Source organism: Heptranchias perlo, chromosome 7 (genome assembly GCF_035084215.1).
Source record: "Heptranchias perlo isolate sHepPer1 chromosome 7, sHepPer1.hap1, whole genome shotgun sequence".
Taxonomy (NCBI): domain Eukaryota; kingdom Metazoa; phylum Chordata; class Chondrichthyes; order Hexanchiformes; family Hexanchidae; genus Heptranchias; species Heptranchias perlo.
In genome coordinates, this window is record NC_090331.1 from 44,187,512 (window position 1) to 44,211,091 (window position 23,580).

General features: G+C 44.2%; 1 protein-coding gene across 3 annotated transcripts in view; it reads right to left on the reverse strand.

Annotated features, from left to right (window-relative positions):
• The window catches only part of c7h7orf57 (chromosome 7 C7orf57 homolog), a 111,069-nt gene that overhangs the window by 68,294 nt on the left and 19,195 nt on the right, over positions 1-23,580 (reverse strand). For all 3 annotated transcript variants that reach the window (XM_067987432.1, XM_067987430.1, XM_067987431.1), the window contains exon 2: positions 22,029-22,094. In XM_067987432.1, the coding sequence (XP_067843533.1) occupies positions 22,029-22,059 (31 nt within the window). In that variant the 5' untranslated portion in view covers positions 22,060-22,094. The remainder of the gene's footprint in view (positions 1-22,028; positions 22,095-23,580) is intronic.

Sequence of the window (23,580 nt, forward strand, 5' to 3'; positions counted from 1 at the left end):
CCCCTCCTATTCTTTCCTCCCATTGTGCACCACCTCTTCTTAATATTAGCCATCTGCATAAACTGCTGTCTCATACCTAAGAGGAAGCTAGATATTATGCGGAACACGTGAGGGAGAAAGGAATCGAAAGATATGCTGATAGGGTTAGATGAAGAGGGGTGGAAGGAGGCTCATCTGGAGCATACATGCCAGCATAGACCAGTTGGTCTGAATCGCCTGTTTCTGTGCTGTAAAATCTATGTAACTCATGGAAGCCCCTCTTAAACTTTGGTGCTGCACTCATACACTGGGTATGTGCAGCATGTATATATGGCAAAAAAGAACTGGAGTGACTCAGCATATCTTTATATTCCTCAATCTTCTTTCTTCTTGTAAAGAAAGGAGATTGAGGGTTACAAAAATATTAATAGATCTGTTTGGTTCACAAACTGCTGAATGCCGAATATATTACTGAGTCTCAGCATAAACAAGGTGGATATGATCACTGAACAATAGCAAAGCTGTTTATTACACGCAGTCTATCAAAGAACATTGCTAAATGTAGATTTTTCTGCTGAATTTATTGCAGAATTTGCAATGCTTTAAAATCAATAGGACATGGCTGGATTATTTGCTACTCGTAGGGATGAGGGTTTGGTTTTAGAGACTAGAAAATTCTAGTACTCATGAAATTCTGAAGCTCTGTTCTTAATCCTACTGACTAATGTATAAGCCTCTCCAAACTACCAATGAACAATGATGCATTCTCTCACAAAAAATGCACACTTAGTCATTGTTACATGCCTGGGTTTGGACACGCAACTTCTGGACCAATCTGGGCACTAACACAATGGAAAATACACACACACTGCAGATCACCAGAGATTGGACACGCTATCCATTATATAGGAGAGGGTTGATGAGGGCAGTGCGGTTGATGTGTATATGCACCTTCAAAAGGCATTTGATAAAGTACCACATAATAGACTTTATAGCAAAATTAAAGCCCATAGGATTAAAGGGACAGTGGCAGCGTGGATACAAAATTGGCAAGGGGCAGAAAGTGGAATGGACTTGAGTATACAGGATATAATTTCAAAGTTTGCAGATGACACAAAACTCAGAAATGTGGTAACCAATGTGGAGGATAGTAACAGGCTTCAAGAGGACATAGGCAGACTGTTGAAATGGGCAGACATATGGCAGATGAAATTTAACGCACAGACGTATGAAGTGATACATTTTGGTAGGAAGAATGAGAAGAGGCAGTATAAACTAAATGGTACAATTTTAAAGGAAGTAGAGGAACAGAGAGACCTGGGGGTATATGTACACAAATCTTTGAAAGTGGCAAGCAAAGTTGAGAAGGCTGTTAAAAAAGCATATGGGAGCCCAGGCTTTATTAATAGATTGTAAACAATTTTACAACACCAAGTTATAGTCCAGCAATTTTATTTTAAATTCACAAGCTTTCGGAGATTTTCTCCTTCCTCAGGCAAATGTTTCAAGATCTCCTTGAAGCCTACGCATTTATACATATTGAACAATAATAAATGGTGTTTACAGACTGCCTCTGCAACTGCCCGTTGCCAAGGCAATCACCGTGTTCAGACAGAGAGGTGTTACCTGCAGAACCTCCGAATACACATTCAATAAAAAAACAAACAGGGAAAAAAAAACAGAGAAAAAGAAACACAGAGAGAGGCAGAAACATCCGGAAGGCAGAGAGAGCCAGCAAATGACCCATTATATTAAAAACAGATAACATTTGTTCGCTGGTGGGGTAACGTGTAGCGTGACATGAACCCAAGATCCCGGTTGAGGCCGTCCTCATGGGTGCGGAACTTGGCTATCAATTTCTGCTCGACGATTTTGCGTTGTCGTGTGTCTCGAAGGCCGCCTTGGAGTACGCTTACCCGAAGGTCGGTGGATGAATGTCCATGACTGCTGAAGTGTTCCCCGACTGGGAGGGAACCCTCCTGTTTGGCGATTGTTGCGCGGTGTCCGTTCATCCGTTGTCGCAGCGTCTGCATGGTCTCGCCAATGTACCATGCTCTGGGGCATCCTTTCCTGCAACGTATGAGGTAGACAACGTTGGCTGAGTCACAGCCAACGTTGTCTACCTCATACGTTGCAGGAAAGGATGCCCCAGAGCATGGTACATTGGCGAGACCATGCAGACGCTGCGACAACGGATGAACGGACACCGCGCAACAATCGCCAAACAGGAGGGTTCCCTCCCAGTCGGGGAACACTTCAGCAGTCATGGACATTCATCCACCGACCTTCGGGTAAGCGTACTCCAAGGCGGCCTTCGAGACACACGACAACGCAAAATCGTCGAGCAGAAATTGATAGCCAAGTTCCGCACCCATGAGGACGGCCTCAACCGGGATCTTGGGTTCATGTCACGCTACACGTTACCCCACCAGCGAACAAATGTTATCTGTTTTTAATATAATGGGTCATTTGCTGGCTCTCTCTGCCTTCCGGATGTTTCTGCCTCTCTCTGTGTTTCTTTTTCTCTGTTTTTTTTTCCCTGTTTGTTTTTTTATTGAATGTGTATTCGGAGGTTCTGCAGGTAACACCTCTCTGTCTGAACACGGTGATTGCCTTGGCAACGGGCAGTTGCAGAGGCAGTCTGTAAACACCATTTATTATTGTTCAATATGTATAAATGCGTAGGCTTCAAGGAGATCTTGAAACATTTGCCTGAGGAAGGAGAAAATCTCCGAAAGCTTGTGAATTTAAAATAAAATTGCTGGACTATAACTTGGTGTTGTAAAATTGTTTACAATTGTCAACCCCAGTCCATCACCGGCATCTCCACATCTTTATTAATAGAGGCATAGAGTACAAAAGCAGGAAGTTATGCTAAATCCTTATAAAACATTGGTTAGGTGTCAGCTGGAGTATTGTGTTCAATTCTGGGAACCACACTTTAGGAAGGATGTCAAGGCCTTAGAGAGGGTGCAGAAGAGATTTACTAGAATGGTATCAGGCATGAGGGACTTCAGTTATGTGGAGAGACTGGAGAAGCTGGGGTTGTTCTGCTTAGAACAGAAAAGGTTAAGGGGAGATTTGATAGAGGTGTTCAAAATCATGAACGGTTTTGATAGAGTAAATAAGGAGAAACTGTTTCCAGTGGCAGAAGGGTCAGTAACCAGAGGACACAGGTTTAAGGTGATTGGCAAAAGAACCAGAGGCAACATGAGGAAACATTTTTTTACTAGGCGAGTTGTCATGATCTGGAATGCACTGCCTGAAAAGGTGGTGTAAACAGATTCAATCGTAACAGTCAAAGGGGAATGAGATAAATACTAGAAGGGAAAATATTTACAGGGCTATGGGGTAAGAGCAGGGGAGTGCGACTAATTGGATAGCTCGTTCAAAGAGCTGGCACAGGCACGATGGCCTTGTTCTGTGCTGCACCCTACTATGAAACTAAGAAATGAAAATCTAATCTACCTGAAAATCCTCCAAATACCAGATCAGACAAAGCTGTGGTCCCCAAATTGTTTGCTGATACTTAGGCTGGGATCTTCTGCCTTGGCGGAATCCCGGTTCAACTTTGGTGGGTTGAGAGGTATGCCCGCCGCTGATTGTGGCCAATTTTCTATGGTTAGGGTCATTTAAATAACCATCTGCATTAGGGAATATGTTATGGGGAAGGGAGGAAAATCATTGAAGTAGGTGTCAGGCTTCTGCCACTGCATATCGGAGTCGCTGTCTCCTCGCAGATGAAAGAGTGTAAATTTTTTTTAAAATGTCAATATTGTGCAGTTGGGTAGTTCTTCTGTGCAGGCCCTTTAAAAATTAAATGACCCCCAAAGCATGCCGTAGTAATGCTGGATGCTAGGTGTTCATAGGTTTTTCCAGTGCTCAGGATTGCTACGGTACAAAAAAATGACACATCGGATAACATATTCCTGTCATTTGCAAGCCTTTGAATATGCCTGCCCATATATGGGCTAATGTATTCTATGTCTATATCTATATCCCATCACTTCCAGTGGAAAATCTCAGAAATGGTGGAAGAAAGCAGGAAGACAGCACAGCAGCTCCCTGGGTATTGGCCACCTCATTCTGCTGGAATTGGGGCGGAGAGCCCAACTGTCTAAGTTTACACATTTAGAATGGCTACTTGGGTGAGGCACCGAAGGGCTTCCAACTACTATAGGACCATTCACTTCCTGTAGGAGAGTAATAAAAATGGGAGAAAAATGGCAAGAGGGGGAAGAATGACTCATTTATTATTCTAAACTGCTGCTGACTTAGCCCAGACTCACTTCAGTTTTAGGTTTCATGGCAGTACTGATTGGGGTTGTATGCCAGTATTTTTTAAAAAGCCACCAAGATATGACCTAACCCCACCCTTTATTACCCCTCCTATACTTTCCTCCCATTGTGCACCACCTCTTCTTTATATTAGCTATCTGCATAAACTGCTGTCTCATACCTAAGGGGAAGCTAGGTATTATGCGGAAGCTAGATAAACACATGCGGGAGAAAGAAATAGAAAGATATGCTGATAGGGTTAGATGAAGACGGGTGGGAGGAGGCTTATCTGGAGCATAAACACTGGCATAGACCAGTTGGGCCAAATCGCCTGTTTCTGTGCTGTAGAATCTATGCAATTCTATGTAACTTTATGGGGTAAATTTTAACCCCAAAGGACAGGTGGGTTGGGGGCGGGTGGGAGGTGTTTGGAGCGAGACCACATCCCGGCTCCAACTCGCCACTTCTGGGTCTACCCAGGCAGTTTGTATGGATCCTGCCCCCACTTAAAGCCGGCGGACCAATACTTAAAAGGGCAATGTACCTCATTGAGATACTTAAGTACTTAATATTTTGTGTATTGGACAATTAAAATGAATTTAACCTTACCTGTTCAGGTTTCCCATCACTTCCGAATCACGTCAGGTGAAAGCAGGTGGGAAGGGCCGGATCCATGAGAAGAGTGCATTTATTGCACTACTTGAGGGCCCGGAGAAGGAGGAGTGCTTCATCCAGGCCCAATGAGCTCACCTGGCTGACAGGAATGCCGCGATCGGCCGCCACATCCCCACCCCCCCCACCTACCTCTGACTCTTCACCCGACATCCAGCGACCTCTGATCATCTTCCCCAGCCCTCTGATCTTCTTCCCAGCAACCCCCACCTCCCCCGATCTTCTTCCTGGCACCTCGAATTCCTCTCTGCCCCCCCCCTCACCGATCTGCTCCCCGGCCCACGATCCTTCCCTCCCTCTCTCCAATCCCTGGCTGCGACCTGCTGCAGCAGGCCTTCCTGCCTGACAGCCAGTCAATCGAGCTTGCTGCTGGGTGCAAAACTGGGAAGTGAAATTTATTGGCCTCACGACCCGCCCACTCACCGTCCAGGTTTCGCACCTGAACATCTCCACCCACCCCATCCCCCTCCCCTGCTCCGTTGCTGGCTCCAAGTTAAAATTAATCCCTATGTAACTCATGGAAGTCCCTCTTAAACTTTGGTGCTGCACTCATACACTGGGTATGTGCAGCATGTATATATGGCAAAAAAGAATTGGAGCGACCCAGCATATCTTTATATTCCTCAATCTTCTTTCTTCTTGTAAAGAAAGGAGATTGAGGGTTACAAAAATATTAATAGATCTGTTTGGTTCACAAACTGCTGAATGCCGATCATATTACTGAGTCTCAGCATAAACAAGGTGGATATAATCACTGAACAATAGCAAAGCTATTTATTACACGCGGTCTATCAAAGAACATTGCTAAATGTAGATTTTTCTGCTGAATTTATTGCAGAATTTGCAATGCTTTAAAATCAATAGGACATGGGTGGATTATTTGCTACTCGAAGGGATGAGGGCTTTTAGAGACTGGAAAATTCTAGTACTCATGAAATTCTGAAGCTCTGTTCTTAATCCTACTGACTAACGTATAAGCCTCTCCAAACTACCAATGAACAATAATGCATTCTCTCACAAAAAATGCACACACAGTCATTGCTACATGCCTGGGTTTGGACACGCAACTTCTGGACCAATCTAGGCACTAACACAATGAAAAATACACACACACTGTCGGCAGATCACCAGAGATTGGACACGCTATCCATTATATAGGAAAGAGTAGATGAGGGTAGTGCAGTTGATGCGTATATGGACTTTCAAAAGGCATTTGATAAAGTACCACAGAATAGACTTGTTAGCAAAATTAAAGCCCATGGGATTAAAGGGACAGTGGCAGCGTGGATACAAAATTGGCTAGGGGACAGAAAGCAGAAAGTGGAATGGACTTGAATATACTGGGTATAATTTCAAAGTTTGCAGATGACACGAAACTCGGAAATGTAGTAAACAATGTGGAGGATTTTCTTTTATTCGTTCATGAGATGTGGGCGTCGCTGACGAGGCCGGCATTTATTGCCCATCCCTAATTGCCCTTGAGAGTGGTGGTGAGCCGCCTTCTTGAACCGCTGGAGTCCATGTAGTGAAGGTTCTTCCAGAGTGCTGTTAGAAAGGGAGTTCCAGGATTTTGACCCAGCAACGATGAAGGAACGGCGATATATTTCCAAGTCGGGATGGTGTGTGACTTGGAGGGGAACGTGCAGGTGGTGTTGTTCCCATGTACCTGCTGCTCTTGTCCTTCTAGGTGGTAGAGGTCGGGGGTTTGGGAGGTGCTGTCGAAGAAGCTTTGGCTAGTTGCTGCAGCGCATCCTATGGATGGTACACACTGCAGCCACTGTGCGCCGGTGGTGAAGGGAGTGAATGTTTAGGGTGGTGGTTGGGGTGCCAATCAAGCGGACTGCTTTGTCCTGGATGGTTTTGAGCTTCTTGAGTGTTGTTGGAGCTGTACTCATCCAGGCAAGTGGAGAGTATTCCATCACACTCCTGACTTGTGCCTTGTAGATGGTGGAAAGGCTTTGGGGAGTCAGGAGGTGAGTCACTCGCTACAGAATACCTAGCCTCTGACCTGCTCTTGTAGCCACGGTATTTATATGGCTGGTCCAGTTAAGTTTCTGGTCAATGGTGACCCCCAGGATGTTGATGGTGCGGGATTCGGCTTCAGGAGGACATAGGCAGACTAATGAAATGGGCAGGCACATGGCAGATGAAATTTATCGCAGAGAAGTGTGAAGTGATACATTTTGGTAGGAAAAATGAGGAGGAGCAATATAAACTAAATGGTACAATTTTAAAGGGGGTACAGGAACAGAGAGACCTGGGGGTGCACATACACAAATCTTTGAAGGTGGCAGGACAAGTTGAAACGGCTGTTAAAAAAGCATATGGGATCCTGGGCTTTATATATAGAGGCATAGAGTACAAAAGCAAGGATGTTATGCTAAACCTTTATAAAACACTGGTCAAGCCTCAGCTGGAGTATTGTGTTCAATTCTGGGCACCACACTTTCCTACTGAGTGGTAGGATGCAGGTTTATGATGGAAACTTCCTATCCCATAAATTTCCAATCTTAACTAGGTTTTTTCAAAAAGTAAGGAAAGAAAAAATAGGTCAATTCACACTGATCTCACATAATTGGCACAGGCATGGGAGCAGGTTCTCTATCTGCCAAAGTCATGGTATCTGGCCAGGGGGAGGGAGAGGCTAATAGGAAGAAAAAATAACTTGGATAAAAAGGAGAAATATACAAATAAAAATAAGAGGCATCCAAACAAAAAAGACAAGCATGTTTAAAAATAAAGTATAGGACGGATCTTTCTCTCCTGAAGCATGACCACAATGCCCAAACTTCTTATCAGGCATAATTAAAATATTACAAGAGCACACTAGGCGCACATGGGGCTGTACTATAGGGTGAAGCCCAAAGGGAAGAGTCCGGATACTCCTGGGACCTTAAATGGTTGAATGATCGTGTCTGGTGCGTTTTCTTGAACTTTTACTAAGAATTTATTGTTGGGGGTCTCGTGGAAATAGCTACTTAATGTTTTATGAGATGATAGAAAATGCTGACCTGCAACCTAAATGTTGAGATTTCTATGCCCCAGCGTTATCTCCTTATTGTATGGGAAATAGGTTGTGCTCTGTAAAAGATTAACAGCATTCTGCAACAACCACAGAAGCAGTGCTCTGGAGCTGTGAAGGTCTGAACCTGTTTGAATAATGATGATTTAGGTTTGGTAAGCTGGAACTTTTGAAGCTCCATCTAGTGGTAGAAGTGCAGCTGCAAGCACAATGTGATACCAGTCGCTGCTCAATTAAAATGGGATATCCTATCCAGGTGCTACCTAGAGGTATGACAAAAATGGAGATGTCCACATAAGGAATGTCCCATGACAAATGAACCAAATTTAAGTTATTATAAATTAAACCTAGCTTTTTTTCACTTAACATTAACCATCTGATATGGAACTCTGATGATTTGAAGTGTTAATTAACTACTCAGAGAAACAAGCCAGCCGTAAAGCCATTTTACAATGATAGTTTCTGTAGGTTTGAGACAACAACAACAAATAGAAGCATAGAGTACAAAAGCGAGGAAGTTATCCTAAACCTTTATAAAACACTGGTTAGGCCACAGTTGGAATATTCTGTTCAATTCTGGGAACCACACTTTAGGAAGGATGTGAAGGCCTTAGAGAGGTTGCAGAGGAGATTTACTAGAATGGTACCAGGGATGAGAGACTTCAGTGGAGAGACTGGAGAAGCTGGGGTTGTTCTCCTTAGAGCAGAAAAGGTTAAGAGGAGATTTCATAGAGGTGTTCAAAATCATGAACGGTTTTGCTAGAGTAAATAAGGAAAAGCTGTTTCCAGTGGCAGAAGGGTCGGTAACCAGAGGACACAGATTTACGGTGATCGGCAAAAGAACCAGATGAGGAAATATTTTTTTATGCAGAGAGTTGTTATGCTCTGGAATGCACTGCCTGAAAGGGTGGTGGAAACAGATTCAATAGTAACTTTCAATGGGGAATTGGATAAATACTTGAAGGGAAAAAATTTACAGGGCTATGGGGAATGAGCGGGGGAGTGGGACTAATTGGATTGCTCTTTCAAAGAGCCGGCACAGGCACAATGGGCCAAATGGCCTCCCCCTGTGCTGTACCATACTATGATACCATATTACCAGAGAATATTCATCATAGCCACTTCCTAGTAAGCTGCTAAATATTTTAAAATTTATTATTTTAAAAACGACCTTTGTTACAGTACCAGCCTACCACCCACCATGATGACAGAAAATGAATGGTGAAATATGGAAGTACAAACGCACAAATTGATATTTTATATCTGCTCTTGCACACTCATTTTAAAAAAATCCTTGGTATTCTCCTTTCCTAAAGGCACCGACATCCTCTGGTGCAGTTCTGTAAGTGTTAGATGCCCTCTGGTAACTTGTCCAAGCAATATTTAACAATTTCCTCACTCTTGTGCTCTGTGCCTCTATTTGTTGTTGTTGTCTCAAACCTACAGAAACTAGCATTGTAAAATGGCTTTATGGCTGGCTCATCCCTTTGAGTAGTTAATTAACACTTAAGATCATCAGAGTTCCATATCAGCTGGTTAATGTTAAGTCAAAAAAATCTACGTTTAATTTCCCCACGATTTGGTCGTCACTGGCAGGTTAGTTAATCATGGGAGGGACATGATCCTATCCTCATCCAACTCCCACACATTCCAGCAGGGTTCAAAGGATAATTACCAGGAGCAAATCTTTTCCTTCCTGATGCCAAATATGTATCCCCCACTATCACCCAGTTGATATCAGCTAAGTTAGCACAGATCAGGAAACATATCTGTAACTTTCTTGGTTTGTATGGTTCAGTTCCACATGAGGCTATGGCCCTGAATTTCAATGGGCCACAATTCCATCACTTACATCAGGATTATGTCCACTGATGCCCTCCAGCATTGACCCCACTGGAGTTTGCAGCCATTCCTGTGGGCTTATGTCAAAATTACAGTGGCAGTGTGCCAGTCCAGGCAAGTAATTTCAGCCCCTATGTCTTTACCATTGGACTAACTCCGTTCCTTTTTAAAAGGGCAGAACAATTTGGGTCAGTTCAGATTCAGAACTCATAGAATATGGATGTTTTTTGACAAAGGGGAATGATTTCCTGTGGCCACTATTTGTATCATAGACAAGATCCTTAGAAACATGTGCTCGCTGACCTACATAGACTCCCTGTCCAGCAACACCTTAATTTTAAAATTCTCATCCTTGTTTTCAAATCCCTTCAAGGCCTCGCCCCTCCCTACCTCTATATCCTCCTCCAGCCCTACAATCCTCCACTCAGAGGGTGGTGAACCTGTGGAATTCTCTACCACAGAAGGCAGTGGAGGCCAAGTCATTAAATATATTCAAGAAGGAGACAGATATATTTCTTAATGCTAAAGGGATCAAGGGATATGGGGAAAAAGCGGGAACAGGGTACTGAGTTAGACGATCAGCCATGATCATTTTGAATGGCAGAGCAGGCCCGAAGAGCCAAATGGCCTACTCTTGCTCCTATTTTCTATGATTCTATGATTCTATGAGATCTCTGCACCCCTCCAATTCTTGCCTCATGTGCATCCCCGATTTTAATTGCTTCACCATTGGCAGCTGTGCCTTCAGCTGCCTAGGCCCTAAGCTCTGGAATTCCCTCCCTAAATCTCTCCGCCTCTCTACCTCTCCTCTTTCACCCAGTCCGAATGGGATGCATCCTAGGTTGCTGAGAGAAGTAAGGGTGGAAATTGCGGAGGTACTGGCCGTAATCTTCCAAACATCCGTAGATACGGAGGTGATGCCAGAGGACTGGAGAATTGCACATGTTGCATTCCTGTTCAAAAAAGGGTGTAAGGATAAACCCAGCAACTATAGGCCAGGCAGTTTAACCACAATGGTGGGGAAACTTTTAGAAACAATAATCCGGGTCAGAATTAACAGTCACTTGGACGAGGGTGGATTGATTATGGAAAGCCAGCACGGATTTGTTAAAGGCAAATCTTGTTTAACTAACCTGACAGAGTTTTTTGATGAGGTAACAGAGAGGGTAGATGAGGGCAATGCAGTTGAGGTGGTGCATATGGACTTTCAAAAGGCGTTTGATAAAGTGCCGCATGGTAGGCTTAACAGCAAGATTGCGGCCCATGGAATAAAGGGGGCAGTAGCAACGTGAATACAGAATTGACTAAGGGACAGGAAACAGAGAGTAGTGGTAAATGGTTGTTTTTCAGACTGGAGGGAGGTGTACAGTGGTGTTCCCCAGGGGTCGGTGCTTGGACCATTGCTTTTCTTGATATATATTAATGACTTGGACTTGAATGTACAGGGTACAATTTCAAAATTTGCAGATGACACAAAACTTAGAAGGGTAGTAAACAGTGAGGAGGATAGTGATAGACTTCAAGAGGATATAGACATGGTGGCATGGGCGAACATGTGGCAGATGAAATTTAACGCAGAAAAATGTGAAGTGATACATTTCGGTAGGAAGAACGAGGAGAGGCAATATAAACTAAAGGGCAGAATTCTAAAAGGGGTACAGGAACAGAGAGATCTGGGGGTATATGTGCACAAATCGTTGAAGGTGGCAGGGCAGGGTGAGAAAGTGGTTGAAAAAGCATACGGGATCCTGGGCTTTATAAATAGAGGCATGGAGTACAAAAGCAAGGAAGTCATGATGAACCTCTTTATAAAACACTGGTTTGGCCACAACTGGAGTACTGTCTCCAGTTCTGGGCACTGCACTTTAGGAAAAATGTGAAGGCCTTAGAGAGGGTGCAGAAGAGATTTACTAAAATGATTCCAGGAATGAAGGACTTTAGTTACATGGATAGACTGGAGAAGCTGGGGTTGTTCTCCTTGGAACAGAGACGGTTGCAAGGAGATTTGATAGAGGTATTCAAAATCATGAAGGGTCTAGACAGAGTAGAGAGAAACTGTTCCCATTGGCAGAAGGGTCAAGAAACAGAGGGCATAGATTTAAGGTGATTGGCAAAAGAACCAAAGGTGACATGGGGAAAAACTTTTTTACACAGCGAGTGGTTAGGATCTGGAATGCCCTGCCCGAGGGGGTGGTGGAGGCAGATTCAATCATGGCCTTCAAAAGGGAACTGGATAAGGAGTTGAAAGGAAAAAATTTGCAGGGCCACGAGGATAGGGCGGGGGAGTAGGACTAGCTGGAATGCTCTTGCATAGTGCCGGTACGGACTCGATGGGCCGAATGGCCTCCTTCCATGCTGTAACCTTTCTATGATTCTAAGACCCTCCTTAAAACCTACCTATTTGACCAAGCTTTTGGACCCCTGTCCTAATATTTCCTTATGTGGCCCCGTGTTAAATTTTGTTTGATAACGCTCCTGCGAAGCCCCTTGGGACATTTTACTACGTTAAAAGTGCCATATAAATGTAAGTTGTTGTTGTTGTTTACAATTAGCTGCAAATGGTAAAATAGAGGAAATCTCCAAAATGTTTGACATTTTCCAAGAACTGACAATTGGTGGAAAATTCAAAACTATTTCTTTTTAAAAGCACTGGGACCCAGTTCTACCGTCGGAAGTGGGCCTCCTAGCCACTGATGACCAAATCATGGGGATAGGGTAATTTAAATAGTTGGGGGAGGGGCTGTCCACTCCTGTACAGGTTCAACAGAGCTACCCACCCTAACTAATGTGAGGAAAATTGGAGCAGCACCCTACTACTCTGTTGATGGGGGCAGAAGCCCTTAAGCAGCCAAAGAGAAATAGCATATACTGTAGTTTTAAAAAATATTTTCCTGAAGGGTGTTTGAAATCAGTTTAAGGTAATTGATTTCTTCTAGAATTAATTACTTATGCTGGTAAACCTTTTAGCATATTTGGAAGGCTCCGTACTGCAACAATGCCAGTTCTCATCTGGCATTGGTCCCCCTGGACCTAGGGAGAACATAATGAGCAGAATTCCCAGGGTAGCCTAGGATCTCCCAGATATGTCCTCAAATTTGTCAGCATACTAAAGAAGGTTGGGCAGAATTTGGGCCACAGGATAAAATCCTAGCAGATCCAGGTTGTGCCCCAATTGTGTCCCCTCCCCCCTGCATGATCGTAATATCATGTAAGTGGACAGACTGGATGCCAAAAAGATTAAAATTGTCAAGTACAAAATAGGCAATGGTAAATAATACAACTGAAGTAGTTGCATCAATGTATTTAAGACATTAAACTTAGGAAACATTTTTTGTGGATAGTTTTCTGAGTAAAAAAGAAAGTATAAATGTAAAACCTCCACCCAGCTACAATTTTGTCATTGACTTTGTTGTAGAAATACTATGGGGCTGGAAAATTCTATACATAATTGTTTTGTTGGAACAGCCATTTGTATTGAAAGCACGATGACATTTCTTCAACGCCGCTGAAAGTTTGTGTGTTACTGAATTCCCTCTGCTAGTATTAATCCATTATCATATAACAAATTTATGAATGAAGCCCAATAGGCAAAATATGATCAATCAAGCATACTTTGGTAATGATGGCATTAATAAAGGATTACGAAGAAAAAAATGATAGTGAGATGTTGTATTTTTGATCATATGTTATGAAATATTACAGATTTACTTGTTCCAGCAGTAATTTATTTTACTACATACTGTTTATGATATTGAAATAGATACAGTCAAGCGTAAAAATACTTAATTGGAGGAGGGCTAATTTCAGTGAGTTAAAAAGGGATCTTGCCCAGGTGGATCGGAATCAAAAATCAGTAGACAAAACAGTAATTGAACAATGGGAGGCCTTCAAGGAGGATTGTCAGGTACAGAGCAGACACAGTCCCACGAGGAGGAAAGGAAGGGCATGCAAAGCTAGAGGTCCCTGCATCACTAAAGATGGGGTGGGGGGGGGGGAAATTAGATAAGGGCCATTTTCAGGCGCGGGTAGCACGGGAACTTCATGCTGCCTGCTAATTATCATGATAGCTCCATGCAGCCAGCGCTACCCGCGCTGCTGAGAGGCTGCATGGAGAATGAGGAAGTTGGAAATGGGGCGTGCTCAGCGCACGTCATCAGCAACCTGCAACTCGTAATGGTGCAGGTGCACATTTTAAATGGGACATGCATAGTTCACTAGGAGGAGGGAAAGATGGCTGCAAAGATGGCAGGACTGGCGTGAAAGAGGGCCCCACACTTCTCCGATGATGCACTGGAGGTCCTGGTGGAAAGAGTGGACGAAAGGAGGGCCAACATATACCCGCAGGGTGGCAGGAGACCCTCCAGACTGTAGCGCTGCAGGCATTGGCAGGCTGTAGTGCAGGAAATGAACGCCAGGAGCATGTAACCACGCACGTGGGTGCAGTGCCGAAAGAAGTTCAATGATTTGACACGAGTGGTCAAGGTGAGTGAATGCAAGTGTCAAGTGGCACATCCTACCAACTGCACCACTGTTCCACGCAACACATCCCCATCAGCCACCCACCCACCAACAAACACTGTCATCCATACGCAAAGCTGCACTTGGCATGCTGCATCTCACACGCACGTAGTGCCACACTTGCAGGCCACAAACCAGCACTCACAGGTCACACACACTGGCAGCTATTCGACCATGACAGGGACATCACCCACACACCTTGCAGGATAATCACTGACACACTGTCCTCTGTCTTGCAGGAGAAGGAGGCGCATAATAGCCGGTAGCAGGAGAGACCTGAGGGTGGACAGGGACGCTTACACGTCCTCACCCCTCCTAGAGGAGACAGTGCTTTGGATCATTGGGCAGGCCATCGCTGCAGCCGTGACAACATGCTGCGCTGGAGGTCCCGATGAAGGGGGGTCTCTGCATACCTAATGCTCCTTCTCCTTTCCTGCATCTCCCTCCTCCCATAATCTTTTCTGACTCACGTGCTGCAGATGCTGTCGGCATGCACGTCTTACTTGCTCCTCTCCCCGCTCCACAACTCAACCTGTTTCCCTTTGTCATTGCAGATACCCAAGAACATATGGCAGCTCCGTCTGAGGAGCAGGAGGACACTGAAGCCACACTGTCACTCGATCTGACACTTGCTTCCACCAGCTCAGAGACTGACACCGCGCGTCCTTTGGAGACTAGTTTAGAGGAGGGATCTGCACGTGGTGAAACACCAGGCACAAGTGCGCAGGAGCCGGGGCCGGGGGAACGGATATCACAGGTGCCAGCTCGCCAGAAGACGAGGACGCTCACTAGTTCTGCTGCAGATGAGTCAGATGAGGACTTCGATGGGCCAGGCTACAGAAGACGGCTGATGAGTGTACACCACCAAATGCTCGGGGCACTGGAAAGCCTGCCAGAAAGCCTGAGCACAATGAGAAGGGCTTTGCACAGAGCTTGGAGCCCATCCTTTCCAACATGGAACAGGTGGTCGCCTCCATCAGCACACCTGTGATACCCACCATGATGCAGTGCCTGATGGCTGATGTTGTGGCTTCCATTGCAGCAGAAACTGATGTCATCAAAGGTCTGCAAGCTACGGTTGCTGCTCAGACTGCTGCAATGCAAGCTCAGACTGCTGCTATCATGGCTCTGGGGACCACTGTGGAACGGGGCTTCCAGGGCATCACAGCACTCCAGCAATCCATTCTCCAGCTGATCACCAGGAATGCTGAGGCGCCACCCCAGGAAAGTGGCTGTGGCGCCATGGCAGTCGGGCCTGCTGTCCTCTCTCAGGACGACAGCATTCCCGCTCCCACCCCAGCCACTCTGCCAGTGCCCTTGTTGTTGCCTATTGGCCAGCCAGGCCAGACTGCTGCAGCCCATGCTGAGATGGTGCAGTCCGAAGCTGGGCCCTCCTGGCCCAAAACTGCTTGAGGTCATCCTCCAAGGCCATCTGCACTCTCCTCAATTGAAGGCCAGCAGCCTCCCATCATGCACGCTCCAGCAACTGGGGAAGCACCTCGTAGGAGCACTAGGATAGGTAAAGGCACACGAACAACAGGCACTAAGGGAATGCACAAGGGTGAATAGTTCTTTTCTGTTTGTATAATTTAATTTACTCATTGATAAATGTGACTTTGAATTTGCATTTGGTGGTGGTTTTTATTTGTGCGATGAGCTGAGAGGGAAACCAATGTGCAATCATAGGAGGGCGATTTGATTGTCTTGTGGGAGCGGAAAGGTGGCGAGTGTAGGACTGTTGGTGGGTTGGGGGGTGTAGTTCACATTATTGATAGCGGGCACAGATCAGGCGAGCACGCAGAGCCCTTGCAGACAAGGCATGTGGTCCCTGTTGCACCCTTGCGTCTTCCTCTTCCAGTTCTGCCCCCGCCTCCTCCTCCTCAGCTCCTTCCTCCTCCTCAGTCTCTTCCTCCTCCTCAGTCTCTTCCTCCTCCTCAGTCTCTTCCTCCTCCTCAGTCTCTGGTTCAGGGTCTTCTCCGATCATTGGTGGCAAAGGCTGACCCCTCATAATGGCGAGGTTGTGCAGCATGCAGCATACCACCATGAATCTGCCCACCCGCTCAGGGAAGTACTGCAGGGCTTCTCCAGACCGGTCCAGGCAGCGGAAGCGATGTTTGAGGAGGCCTATGGTGTGCTCTACGATGTTGTGTGTGGCAGCATGGCTCTCATTATAGGCCTGCTGTGCATGTGTGCGTGGGTTCCTGACTGGAGTCATGAGTCACGGCGTGAAGGGATAGCCCTTGTCGCCCAGTAGCCAGCCTTTGAGTTCCCGAGCCGGGTGAAAGATAGCTGGCACGTTGAACTGCCGCATGACGAAGGCATCATGACTGCTCCCAAGGTAGCAGGCACGACCTCCATGATTCGATGCGTGTGGTTGCACACCAGTTGCATGTTGAGGGAATGGAAGCCCTTTCGGTTGACGAAGAAGGCTGAGTTGATATGTGGGGCATGCAGGGCAATATGCGTGCAGTCAATGGCACCGTGCACCATGGGGAAGCCAGCAATGTGAATGAACCCCCGTGCTCGCTCGTTCTGCTTGTCTCTGTCAAGAGGGAAGGTGATGAACCTGTTCCTCATATGGCACAGTGCGTCTGTGACCTCCCTTATGGAGCAGTGCACTGCGTACTGTGAGATGTTGCACATGTCGCCAGCAAAGGTCTGAAATGATCTTGAGCCATTGAAATTCAGCGCCACGGTGACCTTCACAGCCACAGGCAATGCTGTCCTTCCCCTGCTCTAAGGCTGCAGTTGTGGCCGCACCAGTTGACAGATCTTGGTCGCGGCTTCCTTGGTGAACCTCAGGCGTCGGATGCAATCCTCCTCGGTCATGTTGAGGAAAGAGAATTGGTCCCGGAAGGCCCTCATTGGATAGAACCTCCTGCTCAGTGCCCTACGCCGCCTCCTCCTCCTCCCTCTCCTCGCAGCTTGACCTGCTATGCATGGCCTCTCTGCATGCTACCAGTCATGCTCAATGCCCAGCAGGAGCCCTAGCAGATCACCCATGGTTGCCAGGAATGTTGTTCAACCACGGTTGTAACTTTCCGAACTGTAAGGTAGTACTTGCCAAAGCACTCTCAAATGTACTTTAGGAACTCTCAGTAAGTATAGGGAGCTTCAAAAAACACTTCCTACTCCACCAGCAGCCAGAAGAAATAATCCAGCAACTAAACTGCAACACCTACATGGTCCCTTTAAATAGCGCTGTTGGGGGGTCCTCCAAGCTGCCTAAGACACATTCAGATGGTCGGGGTTAAGATAATGCGTTGAGTTGAGTGTTCAGTGCCAAAATAGTGTCTATCGCTGTAAATTACACTGCACGCATTTTCTCCTTACTTTACATGCTTCCGGGGTTCGGTATTTGCGCATGCGCTAACTCCAAGATGGAGTATACCAAGATGGCCCTGGCCCTAGCCCTAACCCTAACCCTAACCCAAAGCAACGGGCGCTACATAGCCCAATTTAGCGCCCATAGAGTTTAAAATGAAATAGATAAAGGATGCTTATGACAAATTAAGGTTCATAATACCGTAGAGAACTAAGCTGAATACATAAAGTACAGAGGCGATCTAAAAAAGGAAATAAGAGGGGCAAGGTGAGTGTCTGATTGGCTAACATAAAAGGGAACTCAAATTTTTTTTATAAACATATAAATAGTAAAACGGTAGTCAAAGGAAGGATGGGGCTGATTAGGGACAAAAAAGGATATCTTCTTGTGGAGGCAGAGGGATGGCTAAGGTACTAACTGAATACTTCACATCGGTCTTCACTAGAGAAGAGGATGCTGCCAGTGCAGCAGTAAATAAGGAGGTAGTAGCGATATTGGATAGGATTAAAAATAGATAAGGAGGAGGTGCTTAAAAGGTTGGCAGTACTCAAAGTAGAAAAGTCACCCCGTCCAGATGGGATGCATCCTAGGTTACTGAGGGAAGTAAGGGTGGAAATTGCAGAGGCCCTTTCCACCATCTTCCAATCCTCCTTCGATATGGGGACGTGCCGGAGGACTGGAGGATTGCAAATGTTCAAAAAAGGGAAGGGGATAAATCCGTCAATTACAGGCCAGTCAGCCTAACATTGGTGGTGCGGAAACTTTGAGACAATAATTTGGGACAAAATTAATTGGCACTTGGAAAAGTATGGGCTATTAAATGAAAATCAGCACAGATTTGTTAAAGGAAAAGCATGTTTGACCAACTTGATTGAGTTCCTTAATGAAGTAACAGAAAGGATTGATGAGGGTAGTGCGGTTGATGTTGTGTAAATGGACTTTCAAAAGGCATTTGATAAAGTACCACATAATGGACTTGTTCGCAAAATTAAAACCCATGGGATTAAAGGGACAGTGTCAGCTTGGATACAAAATTGGCTAAGGGATAGAAAGCAGAGAATAGTGCTGAATGGTAGTTTTTCATACTGGAGGGAAGTTTACAGTGGTGTTCCCCAGAGGTCAGTATTAGGACCATTGCTTGTTTTGATATATATTAATGACCTGGATTTGGGTATACAGGATATCATTTCAAAGTTTGCAGATGACATGAAACTCGAAACTGTAGTAAACAATGTGGAGGACAGCAACAGACTTCAGGAGGACATAGACTGGCGAAATGGGCAGACACATGGCAGATGAAATTTAACGCAGAGAAACATAGAAACATAGAAAATAGGAGCAGGAGTAGGTCATTTGGCCCTTTGAGCCTGCTCCGCCATTCAATATGATCATGGCTGATCCTCTATCTCAGTACCATATTCCCGCTCTCTCCTCATACCCCTTGATGCCTTTTGTGTCTAGAAATCTATCTAGCTCCTTCTTAAACATATTCAGTGACTTGGCCTCCACAGCCTTCTGTGGTAGAGAATTCCACAGGTTCACCACCTCTGAGTGAAGAAATTTCTCCTTATCTCAGTCCTAAATGTCCTACCCCGTATCCTGAGACTGTGACCCCTCGTTCTGGACCTCCCAGCCAGGGGAAACATCCTCCCTGCATCCAGTCTGTCTAGCCCTGTCAGAATTTTATATGTTTCAATGAGATCCCCACTCATTCTTCTAAACTCGAGTGAATACAGGCCGAGTCGACTCAATCTCTCCTCATACGACAGTCCTGCTATCCCAGGAATCAGTCTGGTGAACCTTCGCTGCACCCCCTCTATGGCAAGTATATCCTTTCTTAGGTATGGAGACCAAAACCGCACACAATACTCCAGGTGTGGTCTCACCAAGGCCATGTATAACTGCAGTAAGACATCTTTGCCCCTGTACTCAAATCCTCTTGCAATGAAGGCCAACATACCATTTGCCTTCCTAACTGCTTGCTGCTCCTGCATGTTTGCTTTCAGTGACTGGTGTACCAGGACAACCAGGTCCCTTTGTACATCAACATTTCCCAATCTATCACCATTTAAATAATACACTGCCTTTCTGTTTTTCCTTCCGAAGTAGATAACTTCACATTTATCCACATTATACTGCATCTGCCATATATTTGCTCATTCACTCAACTTGTCTAAATCACCCTGAAGCCTCTTTGCATCCTCCTCACAACTCACAATCCCACCTAGTTTTGTGTCGTTAGCAAACTTGGAAATATTACATTTGGTTCCTTCATCCAAATCATTGATATATATTTTGAATAGCTGGGGCCCAAGCACTGATCCCTGCGGTACCCCACTAGTCACTGCCTGCCACCCCAAAAAAGACCAATTTATTCCTACTCTCTGTTTCCTGTCTGTTAACCAATTTTCAATCTATGCCAGTATATTACCACAAATCACACGTGCTTTAATTTTGCACACTAACCTCTATGTGGGACTTTATCAAAGACCTTCTGAAAATCTAAATAAACCACATCCATTGGTTCTCCCTTATCTATTCTACCACTCATGATTTTCCTTTCATAAATCCATGTTTATCACATCCTTTATGTAGCATTTTCCCTACTACTGATGTTAGGCTAACCGGTTCTGTAGTTCCCAGTTTTCTCTCTCCCTCCTTTTTTAAATAGTGAGGTTACATTTGCCACCCTCCAATCTGCAGGAACTGTTCCATAATCTATAGAATTTTGGAAGATGACAACTAATGCATCCACTATTTCCATGGCTATCTCTTTTAGTACTCTGGGATGCAGATTATCAGGTCCTGGGGATTTAATGGCTTTCAGTCCCATTAATTTCTCCAGCACTATTTTTTTTACTAATACTAATTTCCTTTAATTCCTCCTTCTCATTAGTCCCTTGGTTCCCTAGCATTTCTGGGAAATTATTTGTGTCCTCTTCCATGAAGACAGAACCAAAGTATTTGTTTAATTGCTCTGCCATTTCCCTGTTCCCCATTATAAATTCTCCCGTTTCTGACTGTAAGAGACCTACATTTGTCTTCACTAATCTTTTTCTTTTTACATACTTGTAGAAGCTTTTACAGTCCACTTTTATGTTCCTTGCAAGTTTACTCTCATTATTCTATTTTTCTCCTCTTTATCAATCTCTTGGTCTTTTTTTGCTGAATTCTAAACTGCTCCCAATCCTCAGGCTTGCTACTTTTTCTGGCAATTTTATATGATTCCTCCTTGGATCTAATACTATCCTTAATTTATTTTGCTAGCCATGGTTGGGCCACTTTTCCCTTTGTGTTTTTGCACCAGAAAGGAATGTATAATTTTTGCAATTCATGCATTCGTTCCTTAAATGTTAGCCCTTGCCTATCCACCGTCATGCTTTTTAATGAAGCTTCCCAATCTATCATAGCCAACTCACTCCTCATACCTTTGTAGTTTCCTTTGTTTAGATTTAGGACTTTAGTTTCGGATTGGACTATTTTACTTTCCATCTTAATGAAGAATTCTATCATGTTATGGTCACTCTTCCCTAAAGGACCCCGCAAAACAAGATTATTAATTAACCCCTTCTCATTGCAGTGTGAAGTGATACATTTTGGTAGGAAGAATGAGGAGAGGCAATATAAATTAACTGGTACAAATTTAAAGGGAGTGCAGGAACAGAGAGACCTGGGGGTATATGTACACAAATCTTTGAAGGTGGCAGGACAAGTTGAGAAGGCTGTTAAAAAAGCATATGGAATCCTTGGATTTATTAATAGAGGCATAGAGTACAAAAGAAAGGAAGTTATGCTGAACCTTTATAAAATACTGGTTAGGCCTCAGATGAAGTATTGTGTTCAATTCTGGGCACCACACTTTAGGAAGGATGTCAAGGCTGTAGAGAGATTTACTAGAATGGTACCAGGGATGAGAGACTTCAGTGGAGAGACTGGAGAAGCTGGGGTTGTTCTCCTTAGAGCAGAGAAGGTTACGAGGAGATTTGATAGAGGTCTTCAAAATCATGAACAGTTTTGACAAAGCAAATAAGGAGAAACTATTTCCAGTGGCAGAAGGGTCGGTAACCAGAGGACACAGACGTAAGGTGATTGGCAAAAAAAACAGAGGCGACATTATAAAACATTTTTTACACAGCGAGTTGTAATGATCTGGAATGCACTGCCTGAAAGTGTGGTGGAAGCAGATTCAATAGTAACTTTCAAAAGGGAATTGAATATACACTTGAAGGGAAAAGAAGTATAGGGTTATGGGGAAAGAGCAGGGGAGTGGGACTAACTGGATAGTTCTTTCAAAGAGCCAGCACAGGCACGATGGGCTGAATGACTTCCTTCTGTGCTATACCATACTATGATACTATGATATACGACGTAATGAACTGCAAAACTACCTACCAGATTTGTCAAGGCTTTTAGTGTCATTCATTATTCTCCTTCAGTTGATGATTGGTTACCCTGGAACTAGACAAAATAAATCTTGTTTCAATATTTACACAATACCTATAGTTTGTTTACATTTTAACTGTAAATCTTGAAATTAATCCTTGCACAGGTTATATGTTATATTAAAATACCAGTTAAGGTTGTATGTGCCTTGCATATTCAAAGAATTGCGTTCAGTATTCTAATAGCAGGTACCTGTTGGAATCAGAGATCAGGCCACTCACTTAAGACTGCATTATTATCCTCTGCATTTCCATCCCTTTATGTCTTCTTGTTTTTCTCTCACACACAAACACGTACACATAATCACTCAATCCTCATTAAGATGGTTTTCTCTTTGCAATTTGTTCTGTATCCTTTATTTGACAATTTTCTTTCCTTTTCCCCCTAAGAGGTTTTTGTCTTTTTGACTTTCTATTTTATTTTTCCATGGTTTTATTCAACCTTTCTTGAGTCTCATTTTTTATACTTCAGTTTATTTTGTCCTATTCTCATTTGTTTTTATCTATTGGCCATTATTTCATTTTAAATTAAATTTGCAATTGATCCACACAGATATTGAGCCAGCTGTTGGCCTAAGTCTAGAGTGTGGTCTGAGGTCATATGAACAGCAGCAGGAGCTGAAGCTTTAGTATGGGGACTGAGTACAGCTAGAGGCTGGGATTGTGGAATGTCTCCATTCAGAGCTTTCTGGGGAACTAGAATCTACAGCAGCATTAGATGTGGGGCTAGCAGAGGCACTGTGGTTTGTGGTGAAAATGGGAAACAACGTGGCTGTTCGGTAAAGGGAGCTGAAGTAACTTGCATCTGCTTTTGGACTGTGCTAAAGCAGAGCCCAGTGCTGAGGCTACGGTCAGAACAGGGATTGGGGGCCAAATCCCCTTCTTTGGCTTGCCTTTCCCTGCTTTTGTCAAGAATCTTGTCAAGCACAAAACAAAGTTCAAATCAAACACTTTCCATAACAGATCTATTGAATAAATTTGCTCACAAATAGAGTTATTTACAGGATCAAGCAGCATATGCAAGATATTGAACAGTTCAATACAGAACCAGGAGTCTGGAAACAGTTTAGGAGGGCTTAATCAAACAAATCAGTTAGGCAAGTCATTTAGAATTTTTCTTACAGAATTCGAGAGGAAGTACTTCTCAGGAAGAAAATAAACAATCTTATTGCTGAATAAAAGGAAAATACAGTCTGTACAAATTATGAAAGCGTAAAATTACTGAATTTTATTCACCTCTACAACAGAATAATAAACCAAACTGCTAACACACGGAATATGCTGGTTCTTTATACCGTTGATCTGTTAAAAGAATGGGCACTGGTGTTGACAATCAGCAGAACAATGCCACAAGATTTGCAAACTATAAATACAAAGGCATGTGGATTACCATATGTGGCATCTGATGAACATAAATATACATTGGTAATTTTGACACAGTTTCAACCTAAAATAGACATTTGACACATTATATTCATACCTGGTTCAAGGCATCTTTAACT